Source organism: Mastigoproctus giganteus, chromosome 9, assembly GCF_048544385.1.
Source record: "Mastigoproctus giganteus isolate SK-2022 chromosome 9, ASM4854438v1, whole genome shotgun sequence".
NCBI classification, from domain to species: Eukaryota; Metazoa; Arthropoda; class Arachnida; order Uropygi; family Thelyphonidae; genus Mastigoproctus; species Mastigoproctus giganteus.
This window is the reverse complement of record NC_143583.1, coordinates 43222501-43244156: the sequence shown is the minus strand read 5'-3', so window position 1 is coordinate 43244156 and position 21656 is coordinate 43222501. Positions and strand designations below refer to the sequence as shown.

The window sequence follows — 21656 nt, the reverse complement described above, 5'->3', positions numbered from 1 at the left end:
CACCAATTCCTTAAATGCTGATCTCCAAGTAATTTTCCAGTAGAACAAAGAAAACTTAGTTAAATTCAATTCTTCTAAAATTCAGTCCTGTTATTTCTTGAAAAATGTCTATTATTCCTATGCTCATCTTTGATACACCCAAATTTCTAGACAAGGTCACATAATCTCTATTAGGGATTATCCCAACTTCTGCCTTAGCATAAGCACATCACAAATATCACTTTCTCTGCATCTAAAAAAAAAAAAAAAAAAGGGTTTCTCTTTTGCTTTTGGCATTACTTTCATAGTAAACTACTATATTCAAATTGCAAATCTGCCCCACCATGGAATATTTACCCACAACTGGGGCAGGGCCCCCAAAACCTCTCTCTGGCTTCTAGACGCCATTCAAAAGAGGCAGTCAGGTTAATTAATTAATGATCCATCTCTTACAAAGTCTCTCCATTCTCTGTCTCACAGACATTGTTTCTGCTATATGCCTTTTCTATAGATACTTTCATGGGCAATGTTCTTAATTGGCATCTATAACTCCTCCCCCTACCTTCCATACCAGTCAAAACACATGTTGCAACCAGTCAGCATTCATTTACTGTCCAACTTCAAGCTTATAGAACCAGCTTTTCTTCTTTCTCATTTGTACCTTCTACTTTTGTTTTCTAGACATCCTTCTTCACATGTATTTCCAGAAAATTACAATCTACAAATAATCAAAATGTCTAATGTCAATAATTATCTTTTGTCTTCTCAGCCTCCAATCCATAGATGGTACTATGTTCTATTGGTTCTGGGTAACATTTTCAGGGTGATGAACAGAACAAGGATATGCATTTCTTCATCCCCCCCCAACTCTTCCGGATAAACTCCTCTGGATTTTTTCTTATTGCAATTCAAGTAGAATAAAACATATCACACCATTAAAGCTAAAAGTATGAATGAACTCCATGCATGTAGCAACATTACAGTGCAGGAATTCTTGCACTTTAGTCACGTTTGCTAAAACTTCTTCTAAAAAAAAACTTTGCTAAAAGTTTTCTGAAATGTAGCCAAAAATATCTTGTATTAAGCATGTATTGAGATGATTACATTTCGATAAACAACTGATACAAACTCACACATGGTAAAAGTATATTTTTTTTCAATTAACTTCCGTATATGGAAATAAAAAAAATAATTAGTAGAAGCCAATCACTAAAAAATTATTACCTTTTAGATCTGGATGTTTTGGCAAAAAGTTCCAATTCCTTTTGCCTGTCTGATATGGCATCAATACCTGACTGGATGTCGAAATTATTCTGCTTGTCAGGTTTGAATACCTAAATATACAATAACTGAACATATGAATGAAATAATAAATAAAGCTACATTTAAATTTATTTTCCTAAAAATAAATTTAAACAAATAAGTGTTAATTACTGCATTTCAGCTTAATGTTGCCAAAGAATAAAACCTATATTACCCTAATTCAGAACACACACACACACGAACACAAGAATTATAAAAAAAAAAAAAAAATTTTTTTTTAAATTAAAAAACTCAATTCTAGATCCTGTATGCTTGGAATTTAGAACTTTTCTACAGAAATTTTGCTTCATTTCCAGCTCATATTCAAAGAGACGTTTTATCACCTTAGAATTTTAAAATGTTTTGAATTGGTGGAGCAGCTTAAACCTGAAAATTCAGGATTACTGTTCTCTTTCTGATCATATGTTAGATATACTGGCAGAAATTTAATGGAAATGCATCACATGTAATTACTTCAGATGTGTCATTAGACAAATCAACAAGACTTCTTTAATAAACTATAATGGCCCTTATGTAAAGGTTGTGAGTGAAATACATACAATATTCATGTTGACATCGACAAAGCAGGAAATGTAGCTTGAAAGGCTACACTTCCTGTTTGGTCTGTGTCAAAAAGAATATTGTATTAATTCTCTAATAATAACATGTTTCCACAAATCAGATTCTCTCCACAATTAAGTGTTTGTTATGAGCAAACATGGTTCATCATCAAGCATTTATCACTGGCCTTCCAGATCATCAGTCTATTCTATGAAGATTCTTTCATGAATGGATCTTAATAATAGTAACAAATATTATGCCACCGTTGTATTCCAAAGATCAAATAGCTTCTTGAAAATATAATTATTGGTTGAAAGCCAACGTATTTCACTTCCCAACAGAGCTAGTGGGAAGAAGTCAGGTAGAAGGAGAAGATCTAGATATTCTTAAGAGCTCAAAACTCAAAAACAGTAAAAGGCATTTAACTCCTCCATCCTGGGCAAGAAATAAGACCATTGCACAAGTAGAAGTTAAACTATTATGCCCACTCCCACAAGGATAACGACATCAGTACATCAGTGCCATAAGAATAAGAGGGTAAAGAATTCTGCCAGCCTGTCTATACAAAACTTCTTATATTTAAGTAGAGTTCCTTTGGTTCAGTTTAAGGATATCATGTTTCATTACCATAAGGAGTTCTGTCAAAAAAGTCACATGTTCTATGTAACATTCATTCTAATACTTTTTGATGTGGTTTGAATATTGAAAACTTGGTTCAGTACAAGAATAGCTCTTCATCCCAGAATTTAACAATTAAAATTATTTTCTAATGCAAGAGAGAGGGGAGGTGGTATGAGGTTATTTTACAGGACATGCTTCAATTTGAGCAAGTATATTGTTTTCAATAATCTTTATTGTTGTTATTATTCATATAGCACTTTAGAATCTATGGCCATATTGTCCAGCATATATTATACCTGCGCAAGCATGAGTTCTGAAAATCTAAGAATAACTTGAAGGGGGACTACACTCTCCTCCAGTTTCCAACAGGATTCGAACCCACACCACTCAATTTCAATAATGCAGATTATTGGAATGGAGAGGTTTGGTTATCCAATTGCTATCTGTCCTCTATGGAGGCTGGAATTTGTCTTATCTCTTTTCAGCTCTGGTGAAGCTAATGAGTTTTTGCTGAGCAGTGATCTTTAGCGATGAAACCCAGAATCATAAGTAAACATTTTTCTGTAATTATGAATAATATATTTAACTGAATATAAGCAGTACTGTAATGTAGTTATTTTGTAGATTGGTGGTTTGGTAGTACTTCAGTGCAACAGAACAGAACTGAAAAGAAAATAAAACTCTTCAGAAAAACTCATGGGGCAGTAACAGGCAATTGCACAACACTGGTTCATACAACAACATATGCAGAGATGTAATAAAACCACTGACAAGGTAAGACTTGCAAATCTAAGAAATTGTTGGAAAAGAGTTAAGAATGGGGGAAAGGAGTTCTACTTGTATGTGAATGCTAAGAAGCAGAAAGCAAACTGGTATTAGTAGTGGCAAATGATGCAGTAAAGGAAGCTTATACAGTATCAGCCAAAAACCACACACAATTCTCACAATGCCTGTCTACCCCCTCTAAACAGTCTATTGTAAATTTATTAAAAATTTATTAAAACTACCCGTTTCCATGACCCCAGGTGGAAGTTTGTTCCAACAATCAACTGTTCACTAGCTGACGGCAAATTTTTTATCCAGGAACCATCCATCCTCCATTCGAATTTATGGCCCCTTTCATTTTCATTGTCTCAGAAGAGGAAGGATGTCATCATCATTGAGCTTACTCAATCCACTCAAAGCATTAAAACACTTCAATCATATCTGCTTGCAGGCAGGCACCTAGCCTCCAGATGCAGAAAGTTTCAGAATTGAAATCTTTCTTGGTAAGAGCAGCCTCTGTTTACCCTCATTAAATCTCATTTATCTTCTTTACATCTGTTCCAACAGTTCTACATCCTTCCTAAAACATAGCCTCCAGATGCGTATGTGATATTTAAAATGTGGCTAAAATTGCCTTATACAATGGGAAATAAAATCACCTCCTTATCCCCACTGGAAAAAAGTTTCTGTATTTCATTGAGAAAACTTCATGAGCTGTTCTAGCAGCCAGTCTGCACTGTTCACTATTCAATGGGACTTCTCTTGCAAGATCAAAATAGTGCAGTACAACTGACAATCCCACAGTAACATGAGCAAGTTGAAGGAGTATTTTGAAACTATCTTTAATATTGAAACCATATTAGTGCCAAGGTTTCTAATATTAAAAGAGAAAGTGTAAAGCCTAGGCGTGGTTAGTATACATCCTATCATACCAAAAATTGAGTCCATCTTGACAAGACTGGTATCCTAAAGGGATACCATAAGATCTTGTCTGACTTATCTGGTAAATTACCGTGATAAAGTTATAAAACAGTTTGGATGCAGGCAACAATTCTGACATTATATTTCTGATTCTAGTAAGGTATTTGATACTCCTCATTAGAGGATGCATAAATTACAGCAGTCAGGATAACATTATCAATGGATTAGTAGTTGGCTGAACAAGAGAACAGGAGATAGAGGGTCATCACAAATGGGTATGTTTGGACCTATCATTTCCTATTTTCTTAGATGATATTGAGAGGAAGCTTTTAAAGTTTGTACATGACTTAAAGGTTAGAGAGTGGTTATCAATCTGAACCAGGTTTTGCTGCTCCAAAAGGATTTGGACAACTACAAGTATGGGCTGAAAAATGGTAGCTAAAATTATTTAATGCTACCAAATGCAAGATATCGAACTTGGGAAACAGAAACCTGTTGGTAGTTTATAGATCAGGAGGAGAACAATTAAAGGAAGTCTAGTATGAGAAAGACTTTGGGATTACAATACAAAAAGACATGAAGTTCAAAGTGCAGCGTAAGCAGGCAGCAAGAAGTGTTCTATTTATGAAGAGAGAGAGAGAGAGAGAGAAGAAAGCCATTATTCTTCTCTATAAGACAATGGTGTGACCATGCTTGGAATACTGTATCCAGGTCTAGAGGCTGCATCTTAAGAAAGATATATAGAGCTTCTAGAGATGGTGCACAAAGAAGGGCAGTTAGATTGGTAAAGAATGTTAAGCATTATCCCTGTGAGGAATGACTTAGAAGATGCAGTATGCAGAACTCTTAGCAACTAGAAACCTAATGGGGAGTTGATTAAAATGTATAAGGCCCTGTGGGGATTAGTAAAATGAATGAGGGAGGAATATTCTCATTAGGCATAAGTATTTTCATAAGTAAGGCATTCGCATAAGCAACTATAAAACTTGCAGTTGCTTGAGGGAAATTCAGGGAAGAACTGGATAGGTACATTTGAAATATAGAAATTGCGTGCGTGTGTGTGTGTGTTTCAGTTTGCATTAATTTACATTTCCCTTCAGTTTCATCTGAGGTACTTCAAGACTTGTCTTTGCAGTTCCTACTATTATCAGAAGTTCAACCTTTCCAAGAAAACTACTGTGAAAATTCTCTTCTCCAAATTTCATATTAGTTAATACTCCCCACCCAGACAAAATGAAAAAAAGACTTAATTAGTACTAATAATATTAATAATAATAAGATTCTTTATTAACATAAAATTTTATACACTAGTGATTCCTTACACAGAAAGCCAGAGGAATCTTACAATTAGTTGTTTATACAAGTGATTTTGATTTATAAAAAAAATAAATAAATAAATAAAAATAATAACTAAATAATAATTAACAGATCAAAGCAAAGATAATAGTCAAAATGTAAAAATGAATGAAGTAGTAATTACAGCGAAAAAGGACTACAAGTTGAGCAGAACATGAAATTACATCGGCTAACTAAGATCGGCACTTACATAAATGTCCTTTACAAACAGCAAGATAGGACAAGATGCCATCGCGATATGCCTTGTCTACAGACCACAGGTCAATGTCGATGTTGCGCGAGTTGAGAGTGTCCAGAGTCACATTTTGGAAGTGTCTTTTGAAATTCTGTAACCACTGGAGCCTTGAGCATAAGGAGGGGGTACTACGGAGATGTCTATTGCAGACAAACTTTTAACTACTACCATTTTTTTAAAATACAGATCACAATCCTCCTCCTCCCCTCTCTCAGCCTAAAATTAACAATACACTGATCTAATACTAAAAATATCAAGAGCAGAACTTTCATTATTTTTATTCTGAGAGCCTTGGTTTATTAGTATTAGAAGCATATAGTTAAATAAAACAAAAACACTAAAAATCTAAAATAATACATATTTTTTTAGCTGTAAAATTATATATAAATCATAGTATAAACTAAAATACTTAGACTTACAAATTTCTTAGACTGATATTCTCCAATCGTGTTGAAAATAACATCAAGAGACCTAGGTAAAATTCCCCCATCCCGAGGAGTTCCTGTCATTGTATATGTTTTGCCAGATGAGGTAACACCATAAGTAAACAGCAAACCTTTGGAAAAGAGGGGAGGGGGATATTAATCATTCAGACATAATATACATACTCAGAGAAAATAATTTATAAAAAAAAACAATAGCTGAGAAACATGCATAATACAGTGAAACTTCTAACGGACTTCTCTTTAACAGACATTTTCAAATTCCCCAACTCTCCTCTATTGGTTTTAACATGTTTTCAGCTTCTGTCTAGTGGACATTCTCTGTAACGGACACGGACGGGCAATCTGCACTGTTTCGTTTAGATTAGCACTTAATTTGATCTCCCCATAACGGACAGCAGGTGAGCTCATGGCCCTTTTTCTAGGAACGTTTCTTCCATGTATTGCCTCAATCGTGTGTTTATTTTCTATTTCCGATTCTCTGAATTTTATCAAGGTTTAAGTCGCAGTTCTAAACCCTTTTTCAAGAATTTTAAGGCACAGGTAAAACTTCTGATGAATTTGGTGTGTGCAGGGGCAGGGGAGGGAATTTTGTCGGCCTTTCGTCTTTTGAGTTTCAGTTTTCAGTTTTGTTCAGTGTCGTGTGAAGTGCATAATGTCTTCTCTTAAACATTTAACTTTAAAAGATAAAGTCGAACTCATAAATGCATATGATCGGCAAAAAAATAGTGTTCGCAATCTCGCTGCAAAATTCAAAATTGGGAAGACGCAGGTAAGTGACATCCTAAAGGAAAAAAAATGAACTGCTCAAACAATTTTGGCAACACGTAAATGATCAGGTTCAAAAATCATTCCCGAAAACTGTTGGTACAATTTTACGTATGAGTGGTTTTGTCGCGCACATGCTAAAAAAATTCCCATTAATGGGCCTATTATTAGGGAAAAGGCTTTGGAGGTTGCAAAATCTATGGGAGTAAATGAGTTCAAAGCTTCTGTGGGATGGCTAGACAAGTTCAAAATTCGGCATAAAATTTCTTGGAAAACCATAAGTGGTGAAGGTGGATCTGTTGATACTGGGGTTGTAACAGAGTGGACCATCAAATTGGAAGATTTATGTCGTGATTTTGAAGCTAAGGATATTTATAACTGTGACGAAACAGGGTTGTTTTTTAAAGCTCTTCCTGAAAAAACAATGAGTCTAAAAAATGAAAAGTGCCAGGAAAAATTTCTAAGGAACGTTTGACTGTACTATTGTGTACAAATATGCTGGGAGACTTTGAATAACCTCTTGTTATAGGAAAACCACAAAATCCTCGTTGTTTCAAGGGCATAAAGTTGAATCTTTTGAATGTTGACTGGAAGTCTAATAAAAAAGCATGGATGACACGAGATATCATGAGCGAAGGATAAGTCACTTTAACCAAAACATGATTTGTCAAAACAGAAAAATTATTCTTTTCATGGATAATGCTGCATCTCACCCGCACATTGAATTGCCCAACATTCAAATCATTTTTCTGCCACCAAACACATCTGCAGAGTGTCAGCCCTTGGATCAAGGGATAATAAAATTTTAAACTTCACTACAGAAAACGTGTTTTAAGCCATCTCATTGCAAACATGAACGATGTAACATGTGCGAGTGACCTTGCAAAGAAACTCAGCATCCTAGATGCGATTCAATGGATTTCCTCTTCAGTAAACACAATTAGAAAACAAACTGTCGTGAACTGTTTTGTAAAGTCTGGCTTCTCAAATGCAAAAATTGAAGTTGTGAACAGCAATGTGGAGCAACAAAAAGAACAAGAACTTCAACATCTATTGATAATGTACGATACTTCCGCTATAAGTGACCCTGGCTACAAAGATATAGACTCGAACCTCACTACAGAAGATGGTGCTCTAGATATCAACGACATTATCATTGATATTTTTCAAGAAGTTCCTCATGAGGATGAAGAAATGGAAGGAGGTCATTCTGTCGAAGAACATATTAATGACGAACCACCGATGAAAATAGAAGAAGCGCTCATACAAATCAATCGTTTAAAAATGATTTTTCGCCGCTGAAGAAGATACTGAAGGACTTTTGATGGTTTCTTCACTCCAAACAAATGTTGAAAACAAAATTATCAGCCGGAAGAAGGTGCAAAAGAAAATAAGTGATTACTGTATGTATTTTTCTTAAGATAATATGCATAGCACAATTGTATGTCTATTATTTACAAAAATATTGTTCAAAATCTGTATATATTTTAATTTAATTTTACATTAAACATTTAACGATTTTTCTTTCTTTCTTTTTTTTTTTCTCCCTCGGACTTCTTGTTAGCAGACACTTCTCCCTAACGGACACATTCTCGTTCCCCATGGCTGTCCGTTAAAGGGAAGTTTCACTGTATATACATTGCCAGAAAAATACAGTTACCATTTTTTTGGTAAGATATTGGACAATTGGTAGTGCTGCAATGCACTACCAATTTTAATGAGATTGAAAATAAAGATCGTGCAAATGAAAATCATATAAAATCTTCTACAGGAATGGTATATGGTGATGGAAGTAATGCAATAGAGTGGGACCTCGATTACCTGAAATGAACAGGTCCTGTTCATTTCAGATGATTGACTGCTTCAAATAATACAGACCCAACCTTTTCACCTTTCTAGGTTAAAAGGTTGAGTTTTTAGGTTTATTTATTATTGCAAAGTATTTATTACTTATGGTAGTTTCAATAAAAAGCATTTACATACATAGAAATTTAAGTGCTTATTAAACAAAATACAATATGGTAGTAAGTTTAAAATGTACAGTATATGTAATACAGGCAACCACCGGTACATCTACAACAGTTTTGCTCTAACACGATTAATAAATTGCAGAAATTCTTGCACAATACTGTACTTATATAACATGGTTTTGCTCTAACACGGTTAGAGAACAGCAGCAAACCTCGCATAACACAGTATTTTTGAGCATTTGTGCTCAAAAATACCGTACTATGTTGGATATTATTTTTCAACATTTCCATCCGTTTTTGTGGATCTCCACTGTTGCCTCGCTAGTCGTTATGCAAAAAATATTTATAGGGAAATCCCCGTATTTTATTTTGTCGGGAAATCTGTGTTATTAGGTTCTGTGCTATTGAACTTGTGCATGTTTGAGACTATAAAAAATTGTGACTTAGAAGCATGCAATTTGTGACTTTTAAGGTTTTTGTAAGGTTATTTTGGTTTTTATTTGATTTATAAATTTTTCCGGGTATGTATTACTAAACTTTGTTCTTAAGAATCTAATTGGAATAATTTCTTTGTTGTGAATTAAATTTCAGCCCAAAATTATGCCTAAAGAAAGTAAAAAAGCACAGCTCAAAAGAAACTTTATTTCTCTAGAATCAAAGATACAAATTTTGAATCTTAAAAAAGGGGAAAAGGTATCATATATTACAAAAAGTTTAAATTTAAGTGAAGCAATAATTTAGACCATAAAGAAAAATCAACAGAAAAGTAGAACTGCTGTTGCTGCAGGATCTTTCATTTCTACAAATATGACAGCTCGTCCCTGATTGACAGTAATTGAGAAAATGGGAAAAGAGCACTCAGTATCTGGATTGACGATAATAAAAAAAAAAAAATGGATCCCATTAGACGGCAATAGTAGTAGTAGTAGTGGCATGTGATGCAAGAAAGCAAGTGAGCATGAGCTTATTATGCAGCATCAGCCAAAAAAAAAAAAAACACCATTCCTTCCAAATGCCTGCCCAGTTCCTCCTTAAATTTATTTAACCTATCAACGTCCACAACGACAGATGGAAGTTTGTTCCAGCAATTAACCACCCGGTGGCTAAAAGCAAATTTCCGAACATCTATTCTACATCTGTCTTTTCTTAATTTGAATTTATGCCCCCTTAGGTTAGTAATCTGAACAAGTGGAAGGATCCCATCAGAATTCAGCGTGACCTCAACCCATTCAAGAACTCAACCCATTCAAGGCATTATACGCCTCAATCAGATCACCTCGCAGGTGCCTAGTCTCCAGCCACTGCAATTTGCAGAACTTAAGCCTCTCTTGGTAAGAGGATCCCCCCTTCATTCCCCTCACCAATCTTGTTGCCCTTCTCTGTACACGCTCAAGCAAATCTACATCCTTCCTAAAATGAGGCCTCCAGACCTGTACGCAGTACTCAAGGCACGACTTGACCACTGCCTTATACAGAGGGATAATCACCTCCTTCTCCCTGCTAACAAAATTCCTATATATCATTGACAAAACCCCATGACCTGCCCTGGCAGCTTGTCTGCATTGCTCAGAAAACTTCATATCTGACTGCACAATTACCCCCAGGTCTTTTTCATTTTCTACCACCTTAAGTGTAGTACCATACAGTTGGTACGTCAATGTAATTAAAAGGCACTAAAAATTTATAACCATTTAAAAGAAAATGGAGAATCTGGTTACTGGAATTTGTGGCTAGTAAAGGTTGGTTTGAGCGATTTAAAAACTACTTCACGTTATATAAGAATTCAAGGGGAAAGTGCATCTCTTGATAATTAAGCTGCCAAGAAGTACACAGAGGAATTTCAAAAAAAATTATTGAAGAGCACAGATACACACTACATCAAGTTTTCAATGCCAATGAGACAGATTTATGGTGGCAACAATGCCCAACACAGTATTTATTTCAAAAAAAAAAAAAAAGAGAGAAAACTGAACCAAGTTTTAAGGCATCGAAAGATCGTGTAACGTTACTTATGTGCAGTAGCGCATCAGGTGATTACATGATAAAACCTATGCCAGTTTATAGATCTTCTAATCCTCATGCAATGAAAGGAGTAAATAAATACGAATACCAGTGTATTGGAAAGCAAATAAAAAAAGCTTGGGTAACTGTCAATTTATTTAAAGAATGGTTTCTAAGTTGTTTTGTGCCAGCGGTGGAAAAATATCATCATCCTTTCAAAGATTTAGGCCAGATGGCCTGTTCCAATCCAGAAAAATAAAGTTTTCAAAGTTCTATTACTATTCGATAATGCACCAGGCCATCCAAAAGATTTAAGTCATCCAAATGTTGAATTAATGTTCCTACCACCTTAATACAACTTCTTTAATTCAGCCATAAGATCAAGACATTATATCTACCTTTAAAACTCATTACATCAGAAAATCGTTAAAATGGATTTTGGAGAAAATCCATTGTAACGATTTTGATTCCGAATCTATTGAAGTGATGGAGGCATGGAAACATTGTGGACTGTATCGGAATCATAGCTTTATAGCTTAAAAAAGTAAAACTGTCAACATTAAATGGAAATTGGAAAATTGCATGGCCAGAGTCAGTTCATGGAAAGATAGTTGAACTGGCAGAAAACAGAATCAGTGCAATAGTAGAACTTGCTAAGTCAGTGGGAGGGGAAGGTTTAGATGATATAACTACTGAAGATGTTCAAGAATTACTGGAAGGAAAAGAGGCTGGCAAAGGGGATTTGAGGGAAATGGCAATGGTGATAAACCAAATCAATTCAGAGGATGAGAGCACATGAAAATTCTGAAGTCCCAAATTCTACACTAAAAAGCATACAGGAAGGCAAACAGCCGAGCAATTAGAATCTTAATTTTTGAATGCAGATCCTTCGACTGAAAGGAACACAAAGTTCAAAAAGGAGCTTCAAAAATGCTTAGCTCCATACCATGAAATTTACAAAGATCTATCAAGAAAAAGCAAACAAACCCAGGTTACTGATTTTTTAAAGAGAGCAAAAGATACCCAAAATCAAGATGCTGCAAAAGAAAGTTCAGAAGGTAAATATTCTGCAACAGAGAAAACATTCTCGTTTGATTGTGCTTAGCAGCAATGAAGAGGAAGAAAATTAAATGAACATACATTATCTAACATATACGTATCATAGTTGGCAAGATGTTTGTTCAGTTATTACATTTTAAATAAAAATTAAGTTTCTGATAGTTATAAAACACAATGGTGTATTTTTATTAGCTTCTAGAAAGTGTTTGGAAAATTTCTTCTAAAAAGTTTTTGTACTAGTTCCCATATAACAAGGTTTCGCACTACACAAGATTTTATAGAAACCTAACTACCGTGTTATATGAGGGTTACCTGTATACTGAAGTATATAGGTTGGTAATTTTATTCTCTTATGAAACATTTTTTAGAAAAAATTTTTAGGAAACATAACGTTGAGATGGTAACTGTTAATTATGAATTAACTCATACCATGGCAAATGAATGTCACAACCAATGAACTGGGATATAACATTTGCAGGAGTTGGATAAAAACTTTTAGTAAAAGTTATTTAATCTTGTTCAAATTTTTTTTGGCCAATTATTAGTTCTTTTATTTAACAGTTCATACAATTCTATCCTCCCTCTCCCTCTCCAAATGGCAGGCATTATCACTTAACAGAGACTTTGGTTAATAGAAGCTCAGATAATGAGATCCTACTGGACTTTACCATTGGCCAATTCATCATTCTAGATAGCACTGTTATCCTGAAAGTACCCACCCTGGGCAGAAGCAAGCAGCCCATCGTCTTCCACAATGCTGAGCTTTTTCGACAGCTCGGTTTACTAAATAAGCACTGTGTCCAACCCATGTCACAGCAATATCCTCTACTTTGCTAGGATAATGCATCTGGAATCTCCCAACTTGTAAGGCTGGCAATAGGATGTGTTTGCTACTTAGCCACATGTGCTCATATAAAAAGGTGAAATACATTCATTAGACCAGTGTAATACTGATTGTTTTTAGGCACATTCATGCATGCTCAAAGCATCTACTGTCTTCGAAATGTCCATTTGTATATCCACACGTAACAACTTGACTAACAGTGGACAGATTTTCATACCATTTTAAATCTGAATCTTTTAGAAAGATTTCTCAAGCCATCCCAAATTTCATTAAAAATGACAACAGAAGTTAAACAATTTTTTAAAATAAAATTTCCAGTTATCTCTATATATAAATGGAAGTATCTTTCATTTATATATTGAGATGTTTCACCATCGCTATATTATGATTAAGTCTGAATGATACTAAATTTTCAGCATTACTTTCTTTTAGTCCCTCAAAAGGTTTTAAGGATCAATTCCAATTTGATATCCTCCTTCAGTTCCCCCAACCCTGCTGAAATATATATTAGTTTTGGTGGAAGAAAGCTAAGGACCAACTGCAATTCCATTGCCTCCCAGTGCAGTTTCTTCGGAGAAATCTACACATATAAATGAAAGTATGATCTCAACATTACTCAAGAAGAAAAAGTTTGATCAACACCAAATTTTCAGTCAATTTTGTTGGTCTCTGGATCTATTTTAGACATTAGGAGCATTAGGAGGCATACCATGCAAGGAAGCAAGCTTAGGCAGCATCAGTCAAAAAAAACAAAAAACAAAAAAAAAAAAAAAAAACATTTCACCCATCCATTCGTTCCAAATACCTGTCCAGCTCAGCCTAAATTTATTTAGGCTATCAACTTCCACAACAAAAGATGGAAGTCTGTTCCACCAATCAACTAACCGCTGGCTAAAGGGCGGCACCTCTGTAGCCAGGTGGGCAGGAGCAACAGTGTGTAGCACACGATTCTTGATTAGACCAAGTTTCGAGCCCGTGACCACCAAATAGGCAGGATGAGGAAAGGTCAGGGAATGACCACCGCATATCGCTGGAGCAATATGACCTTAGTTGCTAATGCTCCTAAAAACCAAATAACAACAACATCAGCTGGCTAAAGGCAAACTTCCGCACATCTATCCTACAACTGTCTTTCCTCAATTTGAATTCATGCCCTCTCAAGTGATTATTCTGAGCAAGAGGAAGAATCCCTTTAGTATTGAGCATGCTTAAACCATTCAAGGCTTTATACACCTCAATCAGATCACCTCGCAGGTGCCTAGTCGCTAGACACTGTAATCTGCAAAACTTAAGCCTTTCTTCGTAAGAGCAACCCTTTGTTCCATTTACTAATCTTGTTGCCCTTCTCTGTACTCGTTCCAACAGCTCTATATCCTTAAAATGAGGCCTCCAGACCTGTATACAGTACTCAAGGTGTGGCCTGACCATTGCCTTATACAAGGGAATAATCACCTCCTTATCCCTGCTAGAAAAATTCCTATATATCATTGACAATACACCATGAGCTACTCTTGCAGACCATCTGCACTGCTCAGAAAACTTCATATCTGCCTGCACAATTACCCCTAGGTCCTTTTCATTCTCTACCATTGTCAGTGTAGTACCACAGAGTTCATACGTTGCTCTGGGGTTACTGCTTCCCATATGTAGCACTTTACATGCCAAGGTTAAACTTCATTTCCCACCACTCAGCTCATCTGCACAACTTTTATAGATCCTGTTGCAGCAGGGTACTGTCGTTAGTGTCTTTAACAACCCTGCCAACCTTCGTAACGTCTGCGAACTTGGACATTAAGCTTGATATACCATCACTAATATCATTTATAAATAGAGAAAACAACAATGGACCCAACACTGAACCATGAGGGACTCCACTAATAACATCTCGGTCTTCTCCCACTCAATCATCCCTTTATCCATAGAAGCAATTTGCCTCCAATGCCACGCTGCTCCAATTTGTGCAGCAGTCTTCCATGTGCAACAGTATCAAAAGCCTTTCTATGCTCCAAATATATGATATCAAAGTTATTCCCTGCATTCAGTTCCTTTGTGACCACATAATAGTATCCAATCAAATTGGTCAGGCAAGACATCACCTTAACAAAACTATGCTGTATCCAAGCTATAACTGAAGTCTTGTCTAGATGATCCTGCAGTGCTTCTTTAAACAGTGCCTCCATTAATTTTCCTGGAACAGAAGTTAAACTAACAGGTCTGTAATTAGTTGTGCTGCCCTTTGATCCTCATTTGTGGATTGGAGTCACATTTGCACATCTACAGTCCATGGGTACCTCCATAGAGTCCAAGGAAGCTCACATAATTATGGCTAAGGGTTTGCTTACTTCCTTTGCTGCCTCCTTTAATATAACTGGATAGATCCATCCATTTATCTTCATCCATTTCTCCTCCACTTTCCTCTCAGTTATTACAAAATAATCTACTCTGGCATTCCCCTCCCTGAATAACTCCTCATATGTGAATGTAGATGCAAAATACCCATTTAGTTTGTTAGCCACCTGAGCAGGATCATCAACAGTTGAACCATCAATATCCAGTGGACCAATCTGATTCATCCCTTTCTTTCTAGAGTTTACATAGGTAAAGAACTGTTTGCTGCTTTTCTTTGCATCCTTTTGGCAAAGATTTTTCGTAGTCTGCCTTTGCCTGCCTAATCTCCTTTGTGACTTGGTTACAGACCAGCTTATATCTATCATAGGCTTCCATGTCACCCATTAATTTATATGTATCCCACGCACTTTTCTTCTCTGTCACATGTATCATTAGTTCATCTGACATCCATTTAGGCCCAAACCTTGAACAACATTTCTTAGTTGGTACGTAAAGCCTAGTAGCTTCCAAGATTAATTATTTGAATGCCTCTCATTTTGAATTTGCGGGAAATTCAATATCCAGGAAATTAAAATCCACCATTATAATACTCTCTGATTTACTGTTCCACTGTATTTCCCTGTATAGTTTTTTATTATACTCATCACAGTCATTAGGCCTATAACACACTCCTACTCTCAATTTTGATCTCCCAGTGCTTATGTCACACCAAACTGACTTGACACTGCACTGTCCAGCGATGTTGACTGGCTGCACTTCTTTGGATTTTATGTGTTTCTTAGCTAATAGCATAACCCCTCCTCCCTTCCTATCCTGTCCTGTCTATCCTTCCTGTACACATTGTACTCCCCAAATTTCAGTTCTGCATTCCTTATATCTGTGTGACACCACGTCTCTGATATCCCAACAATATCTGCCTTTGATGTTTTGACTAACACCTCAAATTTATCAAATTTATTTACCAAACTCCTAGCATTGGTGTATACGCAAGAATACATGCACCTGTTCCTATTCTTAGCTACCCTAACACAATGCATGTGTTTACTTGTACCGCAAATGATTCTTAGCAGTCTCTGAAATACTCCACATCTTGTTTTCCAGGCTGATGCTCATTCCAATAGAAGAAGTGCAAGAATCACTTTCACCTCTGCCAGTGGCTACTGTTAATCTATTAGTCCTGGTATCCCCAAGCTAGCAGTTTTCAAACCCACCTAACACTGCCTCGATAGCATCAGCAAATATTCTTGCACCCTTTCTATTTAAATGTATCCCATCCCTGTAGAAGCAGTCTCTCCTGTTAACAAGTACAGAACAGGCTAAAAAAAAATTCTACCCCTTGAACCTTGCACAATCTTTCCAGGGCCGAATTAATCGACAAGGCTCTCATCATATATTCCCTCCTATCGTGCCTGGCTAGAATTGCAGACACTTTCAAATTCGACCCTAATTAATGGCTTTTTTCCAACAGTGACCTGTACTTGTTAAGTAATTCCGCCAGTCTCCTACTCTTAATATCATTAGTGCCAATGTGTTCACCAATATCATCTTTTGTGCCCTTAAAAGATGATATCTGCTCTACAATGTCATCAACCTTTGCCCCTGCCAGACAAACCCTGGTCCTGTTCCACCTATCCTTTTTACACATCATGTTCCCTGTTTCCCTGACAATAGAGTCACCGACAACTACTAGTTCCTGTGGGACCAGCACATTCTGCCTTGAGGGTTGCCGCTGTGTTGCGTGATGATCAAGTACAAGCTCTGGTGTTGATGTGGGCAGCTGAGAGCTTGATGGGCCCCTCAATTTAGATCCTTCGAGGGCATCCACCCTGTCCTTCAAGCTCTCACATATAGGCCCATAACAACGCTGCGTTGTCACCTGATTTCCTCACACCCCTTACATTGTGCACACACACAAATAAATTCCCCTTGGCAATATCATGTCCTGTATCTGATTGCTCCATAAACATCAAACAAGCAGTGCATTTTAAAAGGCTGTGATTCAGAGGGCAACTGGCCCCTCAGTCCTCCCCTGAACCACAGCATTCCCATTAGCTTGAGCCTTTTGCTTTGCTGCTCTGGTCTGAGTCATGATTTCTCTTCAATTTCAAATAAAATTCCAATACAAACTATAACCCTAAACTTATATCCCAATGCAGTTATAACACTATATATATATAATTTTTTTTCAGTATCAAGTATTATCTACATGTTTCGTTATATAACTTCTGTATCAAGTTATGTATTAATTAATAATGTTACGTTTGTAAAATCTAAGTCGTTATAGGTATTTAGTTAAAAAAAAAAAGTACAATTTAATTGACAATGAAGTTTAACAAGATCAATAAATTTTACTGATTAATTGATAATATTATATACTATACTATACTGTACTAAGCTAACACTATCTAGTACGGGATATAATGTTGTATCATATAATGATGGCGGCAAGTTACGAACGGTAAATCTAAGGACAGTAAGTATTAATTAACTTCCAAAAGCTCGCTATCTAAATTCAGAATAAACCATGGATCTTGACTAGGTCTACAAGCTACTTATAGAAAATAATTTAATATAATAATTAAGTCAATAAAGCGGCTAAATATAGCTAAAAACCTACCGTTCGCCGGAGCTGCAAAACTTGTAAAACACGTGGATTGGATACCCTTACTGATACTAAGAATTAACCTACGAAATCTCTATCGAAGTTAAAAATTAAACTAAATATCGTAACTAGGAATATAAAGCTACTCTAGAAAATAAATTAATATGCCAATTTAAGTTAATAAAACAGAAAAAAAAAAAAAAAAAAAAAAAAAAAAAAACTTCTCTATTTGCCGGAGCCGTAAAAACATATTGCTTGAAAATCAAATGCAGCTGACATGTAATGCAATGTGTACATTACCTAACTTGTTTTAAATCTGTTTATGCTCTACAAATCCACTGCTGGAGCAGACAGAATATCACCGAGTTCCCTGATTGATTATACAGTGTGTTTTGGTCGTGATGTTTTACATATCTTTAAAATAACAGTCTAGATCACCCTGTTAACTGACCAACTAAAAACTTATTGTTCCAAAATCAATGCTCCCAATGATTATTATTATTATTATTAATATTATTAGCTATATGATGTAAGGAAGCCTGAGGCTTAGAAAGAGAAGAATGATGATACCCAGCTCAGGACCTAATTCCATAATAAATGATTATATCTGCTTTCATGTTCATCTTGGAACTATATGTATCTGAAGCTGATGTTTCTCCTTTTATTAAACAGGTTTTTTTTTTTTTTTTTTTTTTTTTTTTTAAATGCAGTGACCACTTTAATAAAAATGCCACTTTCATAATATGATTTATCATGTGTGTATGAGTATATCTGCAAACAGTTAAGCAATTAGTCATCCAGATAGAAGCAGCAGATTAGCATACCAAAAATTTTTCTTCCAAATTAAATATATGCTCTAAAAGTGCTTTATATATTTATTAAGTTTTTTTCAATTATATAGTACTGGTTAATGAAAACATTAGCATTTCAAGACCTTTGTCTTGCAATGCTTATGTTTTGAAGTGGACCCAGAAATACAGAGAGAAATACAAAAATCCTAACTTTTTGACAAGTTAAGTCAGTGTTTCTCAACCTTTTTGTTGCTGCGGCACACTACAATCAATACTATACTCATTATTCACAAATGAAAAGTTATTTCTGTTGGCTGTTGGGTATATTTAATAATACACTTATTATTAATTTTAAATGCTTTTAAAATCTCTTTTTTGAACATACATGAAATTTAGAAGAAGATATGTATCACTTATGTTAAAAAATTAACATAATTATAAAAAAACACACAAAATACAATTATAATATTTTAATGAGTGATATGGTTGGGTTTGAGGCACAAATTTTTTTAATACAAGCATTTATATTTATTGTGAATAGGCTTACTCACTCTCACTCTCTCTCTCTCTCTGTGTTGCACACACTTCTTGATTAGACCAGGGTTCGAGCCCATGACCACCAAATATGGAAAGGTCAGGGAATGACCACCGCATACCCCCAGAGCAATATGACCTTAGTTGCCAATGTTCCTAAACCCCAAATAACAAACAAACGTGGGTGTGTGTGTTTAATCTCATTTAAAACAGAAAACCCTGTTTCCTGTTTTAAAGTGGAAAACAGCAATAAAATTCTAATTGCCTTTTCCAAAAATCAGTGCAGTGAAAATAAACGAATTTTCTATTTGAATTAATTTTTTATTATAAAACTTGAATTTATTATTTTTTTTTTAAATTTGCATTTTCCACGGCACACAGGTTGAGAAACACTGGATTAAGTCCTAACCCAACTGCCATAAAGTGTATTCCACTTAAAACAACACCTACTATTTCTGCTGTCGTAATTCACACTTTTATTTATTATGGACACCACACTCATACAAGGAAAGTTAAATTTGGGACTAATTTCACTGCTTGACAAACTAGATTGGGAGCAAGGCAGCCAACCATTTTGGCTAGAGGCCAAAACAAATAAAATCCTGAAGGTCAAGGGCTGCATAGATTCTCAAGGGCGGTGGGTCACAGGCTGCAAGAGCAGTTCCATGCCATTAATTAAGCATTTTTCAAAATACGATTTAATTTGTAATGATCAACATTTAAATTTACAGTTTCACACTTAATAATTAAATAAAAAATATATAGGGTGCGTCTCAAAAATACACGGCATAACTTCAGGAATGAGTTCCTCATATGTCGACAATAAAAATATTTTATATCAACACAGTTCCGGAAATGCTTGGTTTCCAAGTTTTGAAGGTCTGTCTATGACACTTAACTGTTCACATCACCTTATAGTAATTGTTCAAAATGTCTGCCTGAATATCACTGGCAGAACATTACTCGTGCAGGGTAATCTGCTGGTTACAAGGCCTGTACCCATTGCAGATGGTAAGGATACAGTTGGTGTACTTGCAACACTCTCCAAATAGTCAACGTTGAACAGCCAGTTGCATTGCTATTCTGCATGTGCTGATTCCAGGAGTGGCATGCACAACATTCAAAATCTTCTCCTTTACTTCAGGAGTCGTAGATCTTGGTTGTCCTCTGTCGGAAACACGAGGTGTAAAAGGTCCCATATTCACAAAGGCGGCAATAGATACCTTCAAACGTTTTCCTGTCTGGACATCTTTGTTCTGGGAACCTTTCGTGGTACAAATGGCAAGCCTCCAGAGCATTGCCGTCCGCCAAACCGTACATAAAGTGCATATCCGCTTGCTCCTGATTTGAGTACATGGTCGGAATGGAAAACCACCAGATTCGGTCAGTACCTTGTGATGAAGGAAACCACCTGCGGGAGATGACATTCCAGTTAATAACTCGGGAATCAAGCATTTCCGGAACTATGTTGATGTAAAATATTTTTATTGTCTACATGTGAGGAACTCATTCCTGAAGTTATGCCGTGTATTTTTGAGACATCCTGTATATATATCAAATATCATTAAATGACACTAATAACATGTTCTTATTACATGGTTATCTATCTTCCTCAATTAAACATTTGGGAGCATAGCTAAAACTGCCTGATATATGTTCTGGTAGCATAATGAAGTGAACTATGCAAAATTATTTGATCCAAAATTTGCTTTTGAAAGTAACTGACTGGAATATTTATATTGTATTTTATAAAATCAAAGATACTGTTTATCACTTACCTTAATATTAAATGATTAAACTGTTTTGAAACTGCTTGAAAAATTGCACAGCAAAAAGTCAACAATTATTGGATACGCAATAATCTAAACACTACACTCTCTATAAAGAACTAAAAACAAGATGAACTTTTCCTGGTAACATTAAAAAATTATTTTAATGTTATTAACATAAAATTTTCTCAATACGTAGAAACCCGACATGACCCAAATATAAGGCAACACTATACTTTGATTTTTAAAACATTCAAAATTTCTCAACTTATACTCAAGTCAGTAATCAGCAAAAGTCATAGCTAATAAAAGGTGACACTGTCACATATCCAATGTACAGGATTATTCAAAATTCATGCATGTTTTAATTTATCAGTAGCAACTTGATGTAATTTGATTCTAACTGCTGCTTACTGTTTATAACTACTGGTTATTTAATATCATCACATTCTATTGTAAATCAATATATTGTATACGTGCAATGTACATTATCTTATCTTCTCTGTAAATGCCTCTGGCCTTTGCTGTCCATGATGTATATGGTTGGATATCAATATAAATTTTTACACATTAATAAACATATATTTATTTATTTAATAACTTTAATACTTGCCATTTTTTCCCTGAATAAGGTCTTCAGCAAAAGGAAGTGAAACATGATTGAACAATTCTGATTGGGTGACGTTTTCATCATATACATGTCTAAAGGTATATTGAATCTAGAAAAAAATATATGCAAAAAATCATTAATGAAATGTACTAAGACTTCTGGAGGAGGTGGTGTGG

The 21656-nt window shown here is 35.4% G+C and overlaps 1 protein-coding gene across 1 annotated transcript in view; it reads right to left on the bottom strand.

The window, feature by feature from the left end:
• The window catches only part of pav (kinesin family member pavarotti), a 180591-nt gene that overhangs the window by 139071 nt on the left and 19864 nt on the right, over nucleotides 1–21656 (bottom strand). Inside the window, exons 3-5 of the mRNA XM_090380638.1 lie at nucleotides 21484–21589; nucleotides 6160–6296; nucleotides 1204–1313 (exon numbers count right to left, since the gene is read on the bottom strand). Of these exons, the coding sequence (XP_090236764.1) occupies nucleotides 1204–1313; nucleotides 6160–6296; nucleotides 21484–21589 (353 nt within the window). The remainder of the gene's footprint in view (nucleotides 1–1203; nucleotides 1314–6159; nucleotides 6297–21483; nucleotides 21590–21656) is intronic.